General features: G+C 39.9%; 3 protein-coding genes across 6 annotated transcripts in view; 1 reads left to right on the top strand and 2 right to left on the bottom strand.

Annotated features, from left to right (window-relative positions):
* Window positions 1-983: 983 nt before the first annotated feature.
* On the top strand, window positions 984-3,014 carry Ugt36A1 (UDP-glycosyltransferase family 36 member A1). The gene is made up of 3 exons (XM_017147373.3): window positions 984-2,269; window positions 2,439-2,655; window positions 2,715-3,014. Exons 1-3 carry the CDS (start codon window positions 1,168-1,170, stop codon window positions 3,004-3,006), a joined length of 1,611 nt encoding a protein of 536 aa, XP_017002862.2. The 5' UTR covers window positions 984-1,167; the 3' UTR covers window positions 3,007-3,014.
* Window positions 3,015-3,041: 27 nt separating this feature from the next.
* Window positions 3,042-3,608, bottom strand: LOC108061282 (mambaquaretin-5). Its single transcript, XM_017147374.3, has 2 exons — window positions 3,326-3,608; window positions 3,042-3,262 (listed from the first exon to the last, which is right to left on the bottom strand). Exons 1-2 carry the CDS (start codon window positions 3,447-3,449, stop codon window positions 3,087-3,089), a joined length of 300 nt encoding a protein of 99 aa, XP_017002863.2. The 5' UTR covers window positions 3,450-3,608; the 3' UTR covers window positions 3,042-3,086.
* Window positions 3,609-3,919: 311 nt separating this feature from the next.
* Window positions 3,920-18,889, bottom strand: part of for (cGMP-dependent protein kinase for) — a 34,299-nt gene continuing 19,329 nt past the window's right edge. For 3 of the 4 annotated variants that reach the window (XM_017147369.3, XM_044395167.2, XM_017147370.3), the window contains 7 exons: window positions 18,513-18,679; window positions 7,965-8,184; window positions 6,347-6,583; window positions 6,125-6,274; window positions 5,124-5,743; window positions 4,870-5,059; window positions 3,920-4,808 (listed from right to left, as the gene is read on the bottom strand). In XM_017147369.3, coding sequence (XP_017002858.2) covers window positions 4,643-4,808; window positions 4,870-5,059; window positions 5,124-5,743; window positions 6,125-6,274; window positions 6,347-6,583; window positions 7,965-8,184; window positions 18,513-18,679 — 1,750 coding nt within the window. In that variant the 3' untranslated portion in view covers window positions 3,920-4,642. Of the gene's footprint in view, window positions 4,809-4,869; window positions 5,060-5,123; window positions 5,744-6,124; window positions 6,275-6,346; window positions 6,584-7,964; window positions 8,185-8,469; window positions 9,790-15,502; window positions 16,134-18,512; window positions 18,680-18,889 lie in introns of those variants that run through there. The other variant, XM_017147371.3, reaches the window with a different exon arrangement.

The raw sequence follows: 18,889 nt of genomic DNA, 5'->3' as shown, positions 1-18,889 counted from the left end.
CTGTAACTCTGGGCGGGTATTCTTTGGATCCCTTGCTGCATTTGGAATGGCAATTGCATTATTATCGCTCCACATCGCTTGCGGTTCAATTAACGCTTACTACTGTCCATTATCGCTATGTTTTGAGGGCGTGTTTCCGCATCGCCATCGCAATTCAATTGTCCAGTTGAATATCTTGAGGCCCTTTTGCAATCGAAACTTGAGACAGATGACTCAAGTTAACACTAGACTTGATTTCTTAACGGATAATTGAATTCGAACTATTATTGACAGCATTTGGGTAAATGCCATTACCATAGATTTTTTTAAATATTATTTAAAAGTTGTTATTAATCGCCTATTCTATTGCATTTCACGGATTAATGGCTAAGAGCATTTGTACAAATTTAATTAATTAATACAAAATTATCAACTTTATTCCTTAACTTATAAATTAAAGAATTTTATCTGTTAAGCCCTATATTATATTAACCCATCTGGCAGCAAATCTAGCAAATAATTTGGCAAAGTTTTTCATGACATATAAGAAACAACTTGAGATTCTTGATAAAAACGTACAAAGGGTACCGAATTTAAAGAAAAAAATATATCCTATTCCTAATCCTTATCAGCGTGTTCCTAAAGTTATACACGATTTGTGTATGTATTGTTTAATGGAAACTATAAATATACCCTAAAATTTATTCCTGAATTTTAAATATTTTTTGAAGAATAGTTTTTTTACAAGTGCCTAAGAGTATGCTATAGAAAATCGAGTAAAGGCTCTCTCCTAGTTGATAGGCTATTGTTTGTGCCCAACATATAAGAAGGGTTTGAAGAAAGGATTTATTATTTAATATGCATAAAATAATAATAATAGTTTCACAAATACTAAATATTAAAACATAATTTTAATAAATTTATTTATGTATCCTCACTTTTTAATTTAACTCTTTCGCTACACTATCGATATATTGCTATCGATAGCAGTTCCAGTTGGAACTTTCCATGGGAAGCCGAGCAAGTGCATTTCACAGCAAATGCACTCTCCAATCCGAAACCACAACAAAACACTTTGATTAACTAAAAATAAAGCAATCGCATTTGAATCCCAGTGCACAATGGAAGATAAGGTTATCGGATCGGAGAGTTGGGTAACCGATTCATTCGGTGAAAAACTACGGAACGATGACAACGTGGGTGAGCTGCGGATTGTTAATTGTATCTCTGGGAATTCTGGGGATTCCTCCACCGATTTCTGCTGGTAATGTTCTGGCCGTTTATCCGCACTTTGGTTTTAGCCACTTCAAAGTGGTGATGCCCATACTCAATGAGCTAGCGAATCGCGGACATGACATCACAGTGATCTCATACGTGAAGAATCCCCAAGCCGAGTCCTTTCCCAACTACGAGGAACTGCTGATCTCAGCGCCTGGTGAGGATCAGTCTAGCACCACGATCAATTTGGTGCCCCTGACGGAAAATACACCCACAAGATCCCTGGGAGTACTAATCCGGGAGTATATAGCCCTGCACGATGAGGGTCAGGAGACCTGTGAGCATCTCTTCGCCAGTGGCCACATAGAAAGGGTAATCCAACGACACCAGAACAAACCCTATGACCTACTACTCACGGAATATTTCAACTCCGACTGCCAGCTGGCCCTGGCCAAATTAATGAATCTCCCAATTATAGGCTTGAGTACCTGCGCTCTGATGCCCTACTATTACGATCGCATCGATCTGCCGGATACACCTGCCTTTATACAATCGGAATTTGTGGGTTTTGCCGGCCAACTGAAATGGCACGAGCGCCTGCTCAACTTTGTTCAAGCCAAATTATTAAAGACTCTCTACAAATATCACTCGAATAGGGCCGACAACCAAGTGATACAAAAGTATCTTGGAGTGAATATAGATGTAGATGAAGTAGCTCGCACCCAAACTGCTTTCATTTTCGGAAATCAGCACTACTCGCTGATGGGAAGTCGTCCACAATCCCTACAATTTGTGGAAATCGGAGGAGTGCATATCACTAAGAAGGCAGAACAGGAGTTACCAGAGAATATCAAGAGTTTTCTCAATCAATCTAAGGATGGTGTGATTTTTATCAGCTGGGGTTCCATGGTGCGAGCTTCAAGCATCGATGAAGATAAACTAACAGCTATTTTGGAAGTTCTACAAGACCAGCCCTTAAGAATCATTTGGAAATGGGAGGGCGAAGAGACGCCAAAAACAGATTCATCCAAATTTCTCTTTGTCAAATGGGCTCCTCAATTGGCTCTACTGTGTGAGTGATATCCCTTTAATACTCTATATCCGGATTTTGTTTTTATTAATAGTTTTACAACACAACAATACGAACCAAATTCTAATCATAAGACCAGTTATAGAATGAAAACCGGATTAGGGCCCACAATATTCTCAAATTTAAATACTCACTCTTAATTATATTTCAGGTCACCCCAAAGTAAAGTTGTTTTGGTCTCATGGCGGTTTACTTGGAACCACAGAATCGGTTCATTGTGGCAAACCCTTACTAGTCACTCCGATTTATGGGGATCAATTCCTTAATGCTTTCTCTGTACAAAATCGAGGAATGGGTCAAAAGCTGGACTATGAAGATATCACTATACCAAACTTAAAACAAGCTTTTACGGAACTGAGCAAAAAGAGGTAGGTTTTAAATTCATATTAACAAAACCATTCTCATTAAATCCATATCTTTACTCCAGTTACGCCCAACGTTCTCTTCAGATCTCAAAGATCTTTAATGAACGCCAGAAGACGCCTCTGGAATCAGCCATTTGGTCTGTGGAACATGTCATTCAAAATGGTTTAGTGGCCGCAGAACTACTTCAATCGCCGGGCATAGAGCTCAACAGTTTTATCTACCACTCATTGGATAGTGTGGCTCTTATTTTCATTCCCGTAACACTTTTAATAATAATCCTAAGCTACCTGTGCAGAAGACACCCATCTACAACTGCCAATAAGAAACTTGGCAAGAAGCCAAAGAGATCTTAAAGCCTCACGATTCTACTAAATATTACACATGACAATTTCTGTAACAATAAATATATATTAAGCATAGTTAAAGGAGGATTTCAGTAGCGCAGGCGTTGCATGCAGTCCCTGCGACACTCCTCGAAGGTCAGGAAATTATTCTCAGTGGAGGCGCAGCCCGTGTAGTAGAAGCTTTCGCAATTTCCGGTCTTCTTATTGTAGGCATATCGCAGTTGGCGGCCTCGACACAAGCCAGGTGCCTTGGGTTGTCTGCAAGCTGGGAAAATAGTATAGTTGTTATTTCAAAAAATATAATAAAGTTTAAAAACAAATAGCTCACCTATTATATGTTCTGCTTGGTCGTGCGTCTGATTTTCCAAACTGGGAAGGGCCATCGAGAGGCCCACGACAAGAAGCAACACTAGCCAAAGTTGTCTCCAGCCCAAAATCATTGCCATTTTCATAAATTCATAAATATAACTCTCTTTTCCTCCTGTTAAACTTTCGTTTTTCAACTACAGAGCTTCAGTTTTCCGTTGCGATCTGCACTGACGTCGGACACAGAATGTTCTCAATTAGTTTGTCTAGCATTTTGACTGATTCTTCTCGGCTTTCTCTGTTTACCGATTCTTCTTCCGTTTGTCACGTAGCTGAGTTTTGTTTTTGGCCAACTTCGTTTCCATCTTAGCTTTTCCCCTTTTTATTGCATATTTTCCACTGCACTCTTTAGCAAGTGAAAACGTGTGCAAAGAGAAGCGGCCATATAGGAAGTACCTTGAAGAAGGTCAATGCTAACCGCTTTTACATGATGTAAACACTATGTTTAGTTCTCTTTTCACTTAAATAAATTACATCGTTGTCTTTGAATGTCATAATATTAGGCATACGTATCTATTACAAACAACGAAAACATGTTAAAAGAAATACTATGAACTATCGCATAAATTTGTTTATTCAATTTCTAACTGATTTACTTAAAATAGACAATTAAAAGGGCATATTATTCGTACAAAGAATAGACATGATCGCTAAAACTAATGAAATATAGAAGAGAGGCTTGATAGAATTTTAACAAATGTTTTTTAGGGGGTATGACGGAAGATCTTGGTCAGATGTTGCTTTAAAATGTTCTTACAGACTATAAGGCAACCCGATTTGTATGCATCAACAATGATATATGTATAATAATAATGTTAATAATATTTAATAGATACAGATAGAAAGAATTTATACAATGCACATGGCTAATAGAGCTCTAAAACAGAGTCACAGAGACCTACTTACAATTTACATCAATTCCAAGCGAACTTGACACATATTCTCATTAAAAAATAATAGTTATAAACTCGTTAATAAATTCATTGCGTTGCACATCATGGGGATAACACATCACGGAGACGTATGTATTTCTATATATGTATCTAAAAGAGCTAAAAAACGATGGATGATTGTGTGCGTTTGTGTCGGCCCTTGGCCTTGCGACTGCTACGTTTCTTTGTTTTTTGGGCAGCTTTTCGATGCGAGCTGCTGACTGTTGCTGTTGGCTTTGGCGTACATATGGCGCACTTAAGATCACTTTCTTCTCCTCCCTGGCTTTCATCTCCTCCGGTTTTCTGTAGCAGAAGCGTTTAGAGAGCATCGTCTAGGAAACGGAACCCTAGAAGTCCTTGTCCCATCCAGTGACATCGTCTGGTGGTGGACCCTCTGGATCTGGTGGATAGTCATCGAAGTTTGTCGTATCCACCACGCTCTTCACGGCAGGCTTAATGGGCGGTTCCAGGGTGCAGTTCTGCAGGCCCCACCAGTAGAAGCCATCGAACCATCTGTGCCGGGGGGAACCAATAGATTAGTTTGACTTCGAGATGCTTTTATAGGGAATCTTACTTGTGCTTCTGTATCTCGCTGATTCCCCCACGCTGGTAGCCCAAACGCTCGGCGGGATTGTCGCGACACAGCTTCTTGATCAAGTTGCTGGCATTCCGCGTGATATTCCTGGGGAACTCGATGGCATCGATGCCCTTAAGTATGATGTTGTAGGTACGCATGGGATCCGAGCCAGTGAATGGAGGGGTACCTAGAATAAAATGGTTATATAAATTATTTGTGTTGATTTATTGATCTTATTATTATTATCTTACCCGTTAGCAACTCGAACATGAGCACTCCCAGCGACCAGTAATCCGCACTAATGTCATGACCCCGGTTGAGAATCACCTCGGGAGCCACATACTCCGGGGTGCCGCAGAAAGTCCAAGTCTTCCGGCCCGTCTGAAGCTTCTTGGCGAAGCCAAAGTCCACCAGCTTCACATATCCTCGTTCGTTGAGCAGCAGGTTCTCTGGCTTAAGATCCCGGTAGATGATGTTCCGCGAGTGCAGGTAATCAAAGGCCTCAACCACACACGCCGTGTAGAAGCGGGTGGTGCTGTCATCAAAGTTGCCCTTATCCCGCAGAATCGTCCAGAGCTCTCCGCCCAGGCAACTCTCCATCAGCATATACAGGTACTTCTTGTCCTTGAAGGTCTTGAACAGCTTCACTATGAACTGGCAGTTGGCCTCGCCCATAATCTCCTTTTCGGACATAATATGCTGCTGCTGTCGCGTCTCCACGATCTGTGACTTTTTCATCTGCTTGAGGGCAAAGGATCTGGAGCTATCTCCATTGGTTTGGACCAGCTCAACACGACCAAAGCCACCTACGCCCAGGGTCGCGATAACGCGCAGATCTGTAAGGTTGATATCCCGGAATTCCTCATTGATCCTGGAGAGATTTAAAGTCATTAATAAAAAATTTAATAATATATTTAAAGTTTAAAAAAAAATTCAACACGTAATATTCCTTTAAATAATAGTTATATTGTCGTAAACCCTAGCAAATATTTCAAATTAACTGACATTTTAAATAAATTAATTTGAATAAATTTGTATAAATTTTCCTCTCAAGATTTGTTTAGTAACTACTTGCTAAAGTCAAAACAAATGTGGTGATTACGTATAGCGATTACTTGACTATCAAATAATTATACACTTTAAAATTTAAATAGATTTTTTTGATTTCGAGGTAGTTCGTTGACCTTGTTGTAGGTTGATTCAATTCCTCATGGCTAATCTTGATTTATGTTTCTACTAAATATTAGCTTACTTTCTGCGCTCCATGGCTCCCTCGTCGTCGTAGCGATGCTTGATCTCGTCCAGATTGGAAATGAGCTGATTGAAGGTCTCGCGATCGATGACCAGACAACTGACGCCGTCAGCGGACTCGCAAATAATATTCGCCGTGCGCAGATCATCGCTAAATAAATAAATAAATATTAATTTAATTAGTTTTAAAATATAGTTACGATTTTTCTCATATAAAACTCACCCCTGGAGAGCCTTTTCTCCAAAGAAATCGCCCTTGCCCAGCATGCGAATGAACTTCTCCTCCTGGGTATCCTGCTGCTTGATCGTCACTCGAACCTTGCCCTTTGATATGATGAAGAAGGTATCGCCTCTGGCTCCCTGGCGCACTATGTAGTCGCCTCGCTGGTAGTGCGTCTCCTCCAAGACATCGGAGATCTTGATTAGCGTGTCATCCGCCAGGTCTTTGAAGATGGGCACACTGGCGGAAGATAAGAAAACCAAAAATTGTTAGTTTCATTCGAGAGTTAATCGCCGTTGCAGGCCAAAGAAAGTGGTGTAATTAGTGGTCGAGCCAAGTTCGATCTAGATAAGAGAATTCCACAGTAATGGGAATCTATTGTTGACCTACATCGATCACTGAAAGTCGCACCTGAACTCCTCCCATTGTGTTTTCCCTCTGGCTCTGTGCATCGCATATATCTTTTAACTTACACTCAACAAAAAATATGTTTTTTTTAATATGAAGATGATCTAAACTTGTTTTTAATAAGAAGAAAGCTTTGAAATACTGAAGAGATTTTAACAGCACTTATAAAGTGTAAAAAAAAGAAAAATTATATAAACTTTTTCTATTCAGTATTTTGAAGTGCTTTAAAAAATTCCATATTTTATTTTCTCCAACTGTAGACCAAGATAATCGAACTACTACTCCTCCCATTCTTTTTTTCCCGCTGGCTAGCATTTCTTTAGTGAATGCCCACATGTATCTGGAATCTATAGCTGCAGTTGCAGTTGCAGCTGCAGTATCTGTATCTGAATCTTTCATCATCGTCATCATCAACCCATTGCACTTTCATTTTCTATCCGCTTTTTTCCGCTACTTCTTTGAATCTGGAATAGGCAACGAGTGCATGGTCGAGGTCTCAATTATGGTTTTTAGCAGTTTTTACGGACGACCAATTAAACGCGATTAATTTGCCGGTCACTCTGGGAAGGAGCGACTAGTGGAGGAAGGTGGAAGTGAGACTGGAAGCTGCTCATTGCACAGACTTGGCAAAAAAACTGGTTGCCACGGCTGCCAGTTAAAAAGAAAGAAATTTCTATGCGTTCGTTGGCCGCAGTTTGAAGTTTAGCCGAAGTGAGTTGTGAGTTTTCAGTTTGAGTTTTCAGTTTGAGACATTGCACGTCATATGGACGCCCATGACCATGACGATGACGAGGATGGCCATAATGTTGCATTCGATCTGATGCCGAAGAGATGCCGTCGATGGGAGAAAGTTACCTTACTTTATTCGACAAACCTTGCACGATTTGAAAACACAAATCGACCGGGGCGAAGAAGCAAAAAATCCTTAAGCTAAGCGATTTTTACATTTGCCATTATAAAGTAATGACCATACACGAAGTGCTCTGCGGAATTTATATAATTAAGTGCAAATGAACATTAATTACGCCCAAATTGCAAATAACCAGTCGGCACCATCTCGCCATCGCCATCCCCACAGGCTCCGGGCCTCATTAAAATGCACATTAAATTGCCGATTGGCAATGGGGAAGTTTGTCTGCCTGGTCTTGGACTTGCTCTTCGAGAGGCTGTTGGCCAAAAAGGAAAGTGGCGGCTCGGGCGGAGGGCTACTCACCTCTTGAGGAAGTCACTGTACTCCGCCTGGCGGATGAGGCCCGTTCGCATCATGATGGTCTGGAAGCACTGGCGCTCGATGGCCCACAGGTTGCACTCGGTGATCGCGGTGATGGTGGCCGTCCGCTGGCAATTGTACAGGATCGCCAGTTCGCCAAGGACCTTTGCCCCCGAAAGGGTCGAAAGGTATTTGCCCTCGCGGGAAACCTCAACGCGTCCATCTGGAAAGGAAAATGGTGAAATTAATAGGGTAAATAGATAAGGTTTGGATACACTGCCGAGACTATTTCGTAATTCTATGATTCATTAACAAATATAATACATGATTAATGGTCTAACTAAATAGTTAAGATTTTAAGAGAGTAATAACAGAAATGAAAAATTTCTTAAATTCTATTTAATTATCAAATAATACAAAAGTTAGGTCTTTAAACTTATGGCATAATAAGAGGCCATCTTAAACCCTCAAATATAAGGATTTGGTTATCCCATCATCTAGACCTTACCCTTCTCTGCTTCTTCCTCCTGCCCCGCACTCGACTGCTCCTTGAGATTACCGGTCCTCCGTCGCCTGGCATATGTGTGCACTGGTACAATGAGTCGGGGTCGTGGGATGCAGAATCCTTCCCCGTTGAGATCCTTGGAGCTGCCATTACTGCTGGCAGCGGGCGAGATATGCGGACTCTTCGGCGGACGAACCGCCTTTCCCTCCTCCAGTTTGAGTTCCTTGATGGCCTGCTCCAAGCTGTGACGTCTCACAGAAGCACTGGAATCCCTGGACTTAAGAATACTTCTGCTGAAGGATGTCGACTGGTTGGGCATCCGAATGGTGGCATATCTCTGCACGGAAGTTTGTGATCTACTAAGTGGTTTGGATACCCTTTTGGGTGGCTCCGGCGGTGGTTCTCTGGGCGGCGGAGCCATCAATCTCTGCGGCTGCTGGCAGATCACCACTTGATCCTGCGAGTCCTCTGCAGCGGAGGAGAATGTGGAGTAGGCGGAGGAGGAACTGTTGCTGAGATTTTGCTGCGCTTTGCTGGAGATTTTAGGGGGTGACCTCATGGTGGCATAACTGGGTGGTTGCGACATCGTTTGGGAGCGACGCAGCGAGGGCGGTTTCACCGAGAACTGTTGACGTGGTCGTGGGAATTTGGGTCTCTCCGTGGGATCCAAAACGTAGTGGTTAACTGCCGGAGGTTCCTGGAGGCTGGGCAACTTCTCTTTTCCCTCTTCGATTTCATCCTGATCCTCGGCCACCCAACCGTTGTGCATCTGCTGCTGCTGATGATGCTGCAATGCCGATGGCCTGTAGCCATTGAGTTCCTTGATCGTACTAACTATGCGTTTATCCCGCGATTGCTGTTCCAGCTGGCGGATATTCTCCAGGGTCATTTGGTACTTGCTCAGGGCGGAGATGCCCTCGATGAGGAAACTGCTGCCGGCGGAACTGCTCTGTCGACTCAATTTGGAGCCCGTCGTCGTCGGCGGAGGGGGTTGATTCGCCGTCTGATTCGCCGCCCTTAGCCAGTTTTCCTCGTACAATGCACCCATGGCACTGCTGCCCTCCAGCGAAAGACTCGCATCGACGGCTTTGCCCGGATAATGTTTGATTTTCATTACGAAAGACAAAAAATTTCACTTGACCAGCTGCAGCGACGACGTGCTTTGTTTGTCTTCACTTCTCCGCTTAGTTTATGTTTTTGTTTTTTCCTTTTTTTGTTTTTGTTTTTTTGGAGCTCTTTTGCATAACCCAAGAGTTCGGAAATTTCGCGCACGGAATATTTGAAGAGTCACTGGGAATGGCGATGCCTATATGGTTTTCAGGCCTGATGTTGGTAACAAAATAACAAAATGTATTTGTTATTTATATTGCAAAAGCCACACACGTTTGGTGGCTCTTTCTGTTGCTGTTTCAGTTGCTGTGTTTCTGCCGTTGTTGTCGATGTTGTAAACTTTCCATGTTTTTGCGACTTGCCTCACGTTTGTGCATTGATTTTGTTTATGGCCAGTTGATCTTTGACAAGCTCTTTAACGGTGGTGAGCAGAATAATAGCAATCAATTTAAATTCAAATAGGGCACTTCAGAAAAAGGAAAAAGTGATTTTAACCATTGCTAAATTTGTAGTTTAGTTTTAATAGATTTTATTTTCTATTACTTCAACCACTATATCTACCGGATTTGAGAAATTACGCACCATTTGCAATACAAAAAAGCATTTAGCTCAAGTTGCAAATTAATTTCGGGCAATTTACAAGAGCGTGTGAATGAGTGAGTCTCGTTTATTTTCCCACCTCTTCCATCGAAAGCTTAATCATCGACAAATTAGCCAATGGTGAATGAAAATGGGCGACGCGGTAAAAGGGGAAGTGACAATTGGCGATATTGCCAAAGGTAAACAATAATAAAGGCGTTCGACAATCCAAAGTGACGTATTGCCCGACCTAGAGAAACCAAAAATAAATCAAGTGACCATCGGTGCTGGGCTCGAAAATAAAATGGAGCGTGACTCTGAATTGGAAGGGAGTTATTAGCTGCGAGGGATTTCCAAACGATCGTGGATTCATTTACGCTAATTGATCGGCCAAACTGACGCAAATGATCTTGTGTGTGTTTTATGACTCAGTTTATAAGGGGTGTGTTCGAGATCTGCGGGTGATCTCAGGCAAATACTTATTTAAAGTAGAGTTTAGTTAATATTCAATGAGCATTAGGAGAGGGCATGCATGACTTGAAAAAATGTGCACAGAAAATTAGAAAGTCTGGAATTTTTTTGAATAGGGTGCGTCCCAAATTATTCTATACTAACAAAATGTATAAATATTTTGAACGAAATGAAAGACAGTTGTGTAATAACCTCTCTTTAAACACACATATATTAAATTTATTCTCACATATTATAAATATATATGTATGAGTCAGAAAACTAAGATCACTAGAGCTTTATTTCCCCATAAAAGAATGAATATAAAATAGTACAAAAACGAGACCATGTGTTGTTGTTAAAAATCACGCAAAAAAATTCCACAACATGTGCGATCCCATTGAAAACACTCGATTGTCACGACTACGCACAATCGGAAACGGTGACTAAACAAACACCGGCGACAAGCAACAATTACGAGCGGCGAGCACAAACAGCAAACAATGATCATTTGTAGCACCTTGAACATGATCAATCAAACAGTAAACAAAAGTGTTGTTGAGCTATTCTCCTAACTAATAGCAAATAAATTACCGTGCACGCACACACCGTTATGAAGTTATTTGCGTAAGAGTAGCGGGCGAGATAAATCGAGAGACCCGAGAATTCGTTATCACTACGTGGTTTTCCATGTGAGAACAACTCGTGCCTTGGCTTTTTAAAGTGATAATGGGGTAAACAACACACGGCTGAGATTGCAGGCTAAAAACAAAGTTCCCTGTTTAGGTACTCAAGCTAAAAAATTCCAAACAAACTATTTTTGTAATATTTCCTTTTTTCTGGAGAGATTTTATTTGCCCAAGCTTTAACGTTAATAATGGGCAAGTTTTTCCTACAAAAACTAAGTGTGGAAAGCGCCAGTCCGTCAAGTTTGGGGCTCGACGAGTTCAGTGGGGTCGAGGTTTGCTGGCTTTTTAAAATGCGGAAATCCGTCAGGCCCAGTTGAACACCCCAAAACAGAAAAAACAAAACAAAACATTAAAGGAGAAAAAATGTGTACAAATTGAAACTGCAGACATTTTGCAATTTTGCCCAGAGACTGGCTTCGGGTATTAATGGTTGTTGGATGCCGAGTGTTGGCAAGGTCAGCCAGTGTCTGATTCGCCGATTTGAATACAATCGCACCAGCGGAGGGAAACAAGAATTCGCTTAAAGCAACTTTAGATTTACTTTGCACTGTGGAAAAGCATAATGGCTCACTTATCATTGAATTTAATCGTAGGAAAATATCAATTTTCATTTGAAATCGTATTCACGGGAAGAAATTCCGTTTAATAAAATGATAATTGCAATTGCAAAATTTCACGAAATTGTCGTTTACTGATATTTTTTCTTTAAAAAATAAGAAGCACTTTTTTAAAGCTTAGCAAAAATTGTCGATTAAGAAAACTTGATCAAGTTTGCTTACATTTTTACCTGTGTGTTTTACCACTTGCTATTTATAGAAGTTAACGGATCCCCAGAGCCGGGTTTTGGAAGCCTCGATTAAGGCGAATTTAGTCACAGACATTGGCTTGTGTGCCAAGGGCAGTGTTTTTGGATTCGGATTCAGATTCAGATTCAGATCGAGTCCGAGTCCAAGTCAGTTTCAGTTTTGCATGACAGCTCGTAATTATACACACACAAAACATGGTATATTTTTTTTGGTCCGCCCTTTTGACTGACAATTAAGGCAAGACAAAAACGCCAATGGCTTAGTCACTCTTTTTGGATTATTTCTGCCTTTTGCCAACATGACTGAATTTTGGCACGCACACACATATTGGCTTGTAAATCACCATAATAAATATTTATGGCCATATAGCTCAGCTGACGTCTCTTTTATTTGTCTATGCTAATGAAAGTCGAATGTGAAGAAAGTTATAAAACTGGATAAATGGGAGAGGAAAGATCGGAGGGGCGAAAGATCTTTTGTGTATACAATTTAGATTGTAGTCAAGCAAGATCGAGAGGGAATTGAGATTGAGAATCAGCTAAACGGGCCTGATCGAATTCGCACTCTTTGTTTTGCAAATATAATTAAAACCAGCGATAAAGCTGACAAACGAGATTCTGAAGTGATCTATAAGGTTCTCTGCACTGATTGGCGCTGGAATCCGAGCTTAAGTTTCTGATTAGATTAAAAGATCATTGGGGAATGCCCCGGAGATTCTCAGGCTGGAAGTTTCTTATACACTTGCCAGAAAAAGTATGCGTACAAATATTTTCCGCAACTTTAGAGCTTAAAAAACGTCTTTAAAAAAATTCGTAAAAATGTCATTTTAATTTTAACATTTAGTACACATATTAAGCTTTAATTTGACGTAACTTATTAATTTCTAGCACCTTTACTTTTCCTAATATAAATAAAAATGTACAAATTGGCCGGATTTCGCATCAGAAAAAGTATGCGTACAAATGCATATGGTATTAGAAAAAGCCATATTTTGGGCAAAGTACGTCGAGTTTAGTACGGAGTTTGATACCCTTTATGTTTTATAACTTCAGTCTACATATTCGTCATCGATTGGACCAATGTCCTTGCATCCATCGCCGTTATTTGATTCCATTCCTCGACATTGAGTTTTTTCAGGATATCCTTGGATGCAAGGGTGTGAAGGCGAGTCCTGCCCTCCAGGACATCACAAAAATGCTTTACGGGATTGATATATACTATTTTGATGGCGAATGTAGCTGTTTTACACATAAAAGCTTTGTTTTGTGGGCGCAATGTTTAGGTTCGTTGTCCTCTTGGTACCAAAAGTCCTTTTCGAGTCCCACTTTCAGGACGCTTTAATTTCTTGTCTTAAAGTGCATAAAACAACCAACAAAATGAGGTATCGTTTATTAAAATCGGTCAACAACTTAACGAGAAATGGGTATAAAAACTTTCTTATTTAGATAGAAGGTTAGTTTTTTTTTAAATTCGTATGAAATTCGTGCATTACGCCAAAGCAGTTGTTTGTTTGGTTATATGGCTAGCCATTTCTCGTTAAGTTGTTGACCGATTTTAATAAACGATACCTCATTTTGTTGGTTGTTTTATGCACTTTAAGACAAGAAATTAAAGCGTCCTGAAAGTGGGACTCGAAAAGGACTTTTGGTACCAAGAGGACAACGAACCTAAACATTGCGCCCACAAAACAAAGCTTTTATGTGTAAAACAGCTACATTCGCCATCAAAATAGTATATATCAATCCCGTAAAGCATTTTTGTGATGTCCTGGAGGGCAGGACTCGCCTTCACACCCTTGCATCCAAGGATATCCTGAAAAAACTCAATGTCGAGGAATGGAATCAAATAACGGCGATGGATGCAAGGACATTGGTCCAATCGATGACGAATATGTAGACTGAAGTTATAAAACATAAAGGGTATCAAACTCCGTACTAAACTCGACGTACTTTGCCCAAAATATGGCTTTTTCTAATACCATATGCATTTGTACGCATACTTTTTCTGATGCGAAATCCGGCCAATTTGTACATTTTTATTTATATTAGGAAAAGTAAAGGTGCTAGAAATTAATAAGTTACGTCAAATTAAAGCTTAATATGTGTACTAAATGTTAAAATTAAAATGACATTTTTACGAATTTTTTTAAGACGTTTTTTTAAGCTCTAAAGTTGCGGAAAATATTTGTACGCATACTTTTTCTGGCAAGTGTACGTCTTACTTAAGTGGAAATACACACAGTAGTGAGCTTCCATTACTAAAAGACGTGGAAACTACTTAATGGCCTTGTATCATTAACTTTCGATTAATCAATATTAAATAGCTTTTGGGCATCTATATAATTGGTTAATTTAGCTCATCTCTTTTCTTTTCTTTTAAACGCAAAGAAGTAAAATATTAAAAAACTTTGAATATTTTTAAAATACGAATCGATTTCAGTTTCTTCAATTTTAAGAAATCAGAATTGACCGTAAAGCCATTTTCTAAAGTAGCTACCGAATCGGTTCCACATGTTTGGGATCGTTTAGAAACAGCATTTCTCTATTATGCCAAAAATGAATGAAAACACAAGATTAGCCAGCTACCGAATTCGTTCCACTTGTTTGAGATCAATTAGAAACCGCTTCGGAACACTATAATTTTGACCAATTCAGAGCTAAATTTCCCAATCATCTTGTGATCTACTTCCCGCGAGCGATCATTTTCCACTTTTCGTCTATTACTCAATCTTATTTGAGCGCCCAAGCGAAGCCAGTTCATTTGGCATGTCAAAAGGCGAATGCAAAACTCGTTGGGTTACTTAAAAGTGAGAGTGCCCCTCGGTTCCGAGCCCCCAGTCCCTGAAAGACCCCGGAATCTCCGAGTTCCGACCGGTCTGAGGCTGAGAGTCGGAGGTTCCCCATCAACAGCAGTAACTATCCACCGAGTTAAGTTGGGAAAATGACAAAAGAAGTCAAATGACAGGTGGAGACCCGGTTCCAGGGCATGACATTAGCTTCTGATGCTTCTGCCTCTCCCTCGCGATGATCATTATCATTTTCGTCAGCCTTTCGACTGTGATTTCACACGATTTCTAAATTTTGGCTTTTTGTTTTATCTTTCTAGCAATATTTAATTTAATGTTCCGCATTCTTTCGCATTTCAAGTGAGCTTCTTTTGTTTTTGGGGCCATATCAGATTATATGTTCTCACATTCTTGCACGATCAAATCCGAGTAGTGACATTTGGCATTATACCGTTTGGCCATAAAAAAAACCTTTATAATATCTGTATTTCTACACAATTTTTGCTGATTTTTTTGGTTTTAATTTCGGACCAATGACCGAGACATAATACAAATACAAATCAACGGAGCAGCAACAGCAATAAAAACAACAACAGCTGCAAAGGAAACCCACAAACCGGAATTCTTCAAGTGATCTTTTCGTTCAATTCGAGAAAAAGAGCAAAATCCAAGTCAAGTCCCCGTTTCTGTGTCTCATTCTCTGCACGTTTATCTCTGTTTCTCTCACTATGTGGGCGTTTAAGTTGGTTTTTTCCGTAATAAAAGTATTTAAAAAATTCACTTTCACTTTTAATTCACTTTATTCCAAGAATTTACGAGCAGTTCAAGAAATAAACACGAATCGTTAGCTGATCTCTTTCAGCATAATTACAGACCCGATGGGAAAATTGTGTGGTTTTTGTTTACTTGTTATTTAGAACGGCAACTAGAGCTATTTATGTAAGCATTGTTGGAAATAGCGCAAAGGCATTTGCGAGAGACGCATTGTAAATGTCCGGTATGTGGGTTTTATTATTATTATTTCACTTGGTATTGCCATATGCAAAAAATGAAATGTACCGTTGAACACACACGATCCACAGATCAGAAATCACGACAATATCGACCCGAAGAGACCGCGAAATACGAAGGGGGAGTTTTGCTTTCAGTTATTCTTGTAGGTAAAAATCAAATCCAGGTGCAATTTCTGCAACCGAGCGCGCATGCGCCTCACACGTTTTATCGCTACGCCGCCTGCCGGACGAATGACGGATTGCCCGAAGATCGGGGATTCGAAATACTGGTGTATTACTCATTCCCAGCAGAAAGAGAAGAAAGAGCCGCCGGAGAGGCCAAGTCTCTATAGATTGTGGAACAGACATGAGCCAGCAGCTCAGCTGGCCACGCTTTGTTTTTGTTTGTGGGTGAGAGCCCCAGAGATCGGGGGCTATATGTATGTATATAGACAGGGAGAGAGAATTCGAAATACCCTCACACTATCACAGGTAAAGAGCTGAACAAAAACAAGTGCTGTGCACAGAGAAAAATTTAGCAATAACGTAAAAACTGTTTTTAAAATGTAGGATTACTAAATAGATTCATTTCATTAAAAAGGTTTTTCAAATAAATCTTTTAATATTTTAGAAAAGATTCCTTTACAATTTTGTGTTCAAAAAATTATGACATTACCTTTTATGGCCAAAATGTATTATTTATTTAACACAACATTTGTGTGTACAAATGTAACATGTACATTTTCGATTATTATTGGTGGAATAACTTTTTTCCAGAGAATGTAATTCTAAGATTACCGATAATTTTTCTCAGTGTAGCTATAGAGTGCCAAACCGCTGAACTGGTTTGGTCCTAACTGACTGCCCAATTCGCTACGCAAAACAGACGAAATACAGGCGTTATCATCTGGAAAACGTAACAATTCATAAATGGAACAATGAACGTGCAGAAATATTTATAGATCCCCAAGTACAGTGACCTCACAGATAGCTAATAAAATGACAAGAATCACGCATTTAAGGTTGCCTAATCAAAGCAGAATTATAATCAAATATTATCTACGACTTCGTAATCAGCACCGGATTTTTAAAATATATCAGATTGATAACAGGGTATAATCTTTAAATTTATCATCTTGAAAATATTTGTGTTTTCTTTATTTCCCCTATTTTGAGAGCATTTTCAGGGCATTGCGATAATCAGCAAGGCCGAAACCTTGCAAATCTCTTAAACATCTGCTGTTCGGGACTTTTCAATCGTATGCAATTTCCCTCTCTGAACTTCTCTCTTTAAAGTATCATATGCACGAGACTATATGATATATGGACAGATGCCGTGACATCTGTTCATCGGTTTCGAGTAGCGGACATTGGTGCTTCAGGTTAAGGAAGCGAAAATCCCAGACGATGATGTTGCAAGATTGAGGAAGCATCCTCTCTTTCAATTCATCTTGCCACTTGCGAATACATAATTCGGCTCCTGATTATAATCATTATTATTACTTTTGTGCGAGGCATAATCTTCACCCGTCGGGCTGCAATTAAAATGCTAATGTTAATGTTAGTACGTAAATTAAGTCGGCGACTAAATTAACACGCGAAAGGTATTCAAGCACAGAACTCAGGCGAAACCGAGCCCAGTTCGAGCAAATATTTAAGCCAACAATTAGCCACGAAGCTCGAGTCAAAAGGCCCGGAGCACACCCAGAAATGAAATAAAAATGGTTGCAAGACGCAGAAAAACGTGCAAGAAACTATTAAACAAAATGCTAAGCGAAAATTGAAAGGAAAACCCGCTTCTCGGGCATTGTTCGTTCGAGTCGACAGTCGGCTGCTGACATTTCGCTGCAAGGCGAGACTCTGAACTTCTCTTCTTCTGGTGGCGTGGGTGTGACACAGTCGTCGTCCCCCCTCAGGACCCCCGAAGACCCCTTTGTATTTTTCAGACCGAGCTCCAATCCCAGCCCACAACTTAGGTATTCCGCATCTGGCCAAATAACACACGTGCAGCTTGCCAAACTGAAGGAGTTGGTGCTTATCTGCGGCAACTAGTTGCACGATCTTGGCGGGGCAAGGTGAACGCATATATTAGGTATTTGGAGGGATACAGACAAAATATGGGTAAACAGAGAAAGAGGTGGTCGCGAATCCCTGGAAAACAGTTATCAATAATGTACATTAAATACATAGGCACCTACAGTCAAAAGGGGTTACAAAATAAGGGGACAAAAAACTTAAATTCAAAAAATTGTAATTAAATCTAAAATAAAATAATATTTAGTGATTAATTCCACTCCTGCTATAAATAAATAAGGTAACTTGAGGACATCAAGAATATAAAATACAAATTTTACATGCATCTTACACGATTTTGATTGCAGTTAACAAACTTTTCTTAACATACTTTTCGGCTGAATTTACGATATTTATATCGCATACGAGATGTATAAAAGATATTGTATCTGGAAAGCATCGTTGAACTTGGATGGGAAATACTATGTACTAATAACAATGTTAGGTCTAAACTAATTTATTAGTTTCCTAAATTATACATTTAAACTCTTTTCCGATTAAATTAAAAAATCTCCCTAACTAAATAAAATTGAAGCCTTAAATATTTTAAGTTTCAACTCACCTTCCATGACATAAACAATGCTCCCGACATCGCCCTCCTTGATGATCAGATTCTTGGCTGGATATTTAACCGGGTACATGCAATCGACGATCTCTCGTATTTGCGTCAAATCCAGGTTCTTCATGAAATCATTATCCAGAATGGCAGCCTTGATAAGTTCTCGGGAGCTGCACAAAACGATAGATAAATGCAATTAGTTGTGGATATTAAAAATGGCAAGAGACTGTCAATGAAATGAGCAAAGGCAAGAGTCCAATTAATTTTCCGACCGACACATATAAATCGTTTTATCTGGTTGGCCAGTTTGGCTTACAAGCCGGGCAACAAGTTGTACCACCAAAATTTTGCGGCATTTTAACTATATTTTTTTGAAGCCC

This window comes from Drosophila takahashii, chromosome 2L (genome assembly GCF_030179915.1).
Source record: "Drosophila takahashii strain IR98-3 E-12201 chromosome 2L, DtakHiC1v2, whole genome shotgun sequence".
Taxonomy (NCBI): Eukaryota; Metazoa; Arthropoda; class Insecta; order Diptera; family Drosophilidae; genus Drosophila; species Drosophila takahashii.
Note: the sequence above shows the minus strand (reverse complement) of the source record. Positions and strands in the feature narration are given on the sequence as shown.

Excerpts from the sequence above, each read along its gene's own strand:
- Ugt36A1 (XM_017147373.3), top strand. The coding sequence starts at position 1,168 with ATGACAACGTGGGTGAGCTGCGGATTGTTAATTGTATCTCTGGGAATT. Across the intron at positions 2,270-2,438 it reads TCCTCAATTGGCTCTACTGT|GTCACCCCAAAGTAAAGTTG; the intron begins GTGAGTGATATC and ends ATTATATTTCAG. Across the intron at positions 2,656-2,714 it reads ACGGAACTGAGCAAAAAGAG|TTACGCCCAACGTTCTCTTC; the intron begins GTAGGTTTTAAA and ends TCTTTACTCCAG.
- LOC108061282 (XM_017147374.3), bottom strand. The coding sequence starts at position 3,449 with ATGAAAATGGCAATGATTTTGGGCTGGAGACAACTTTGGCTAGTGTTG. Across the intron at positions 3,263-3,325 it reads CCAAGCAGAACATATAATAG|CTTGCAGACAACCCAAGGCA; the intron begins GTGAGCTATTTG and ends CTATTTTCCCAG.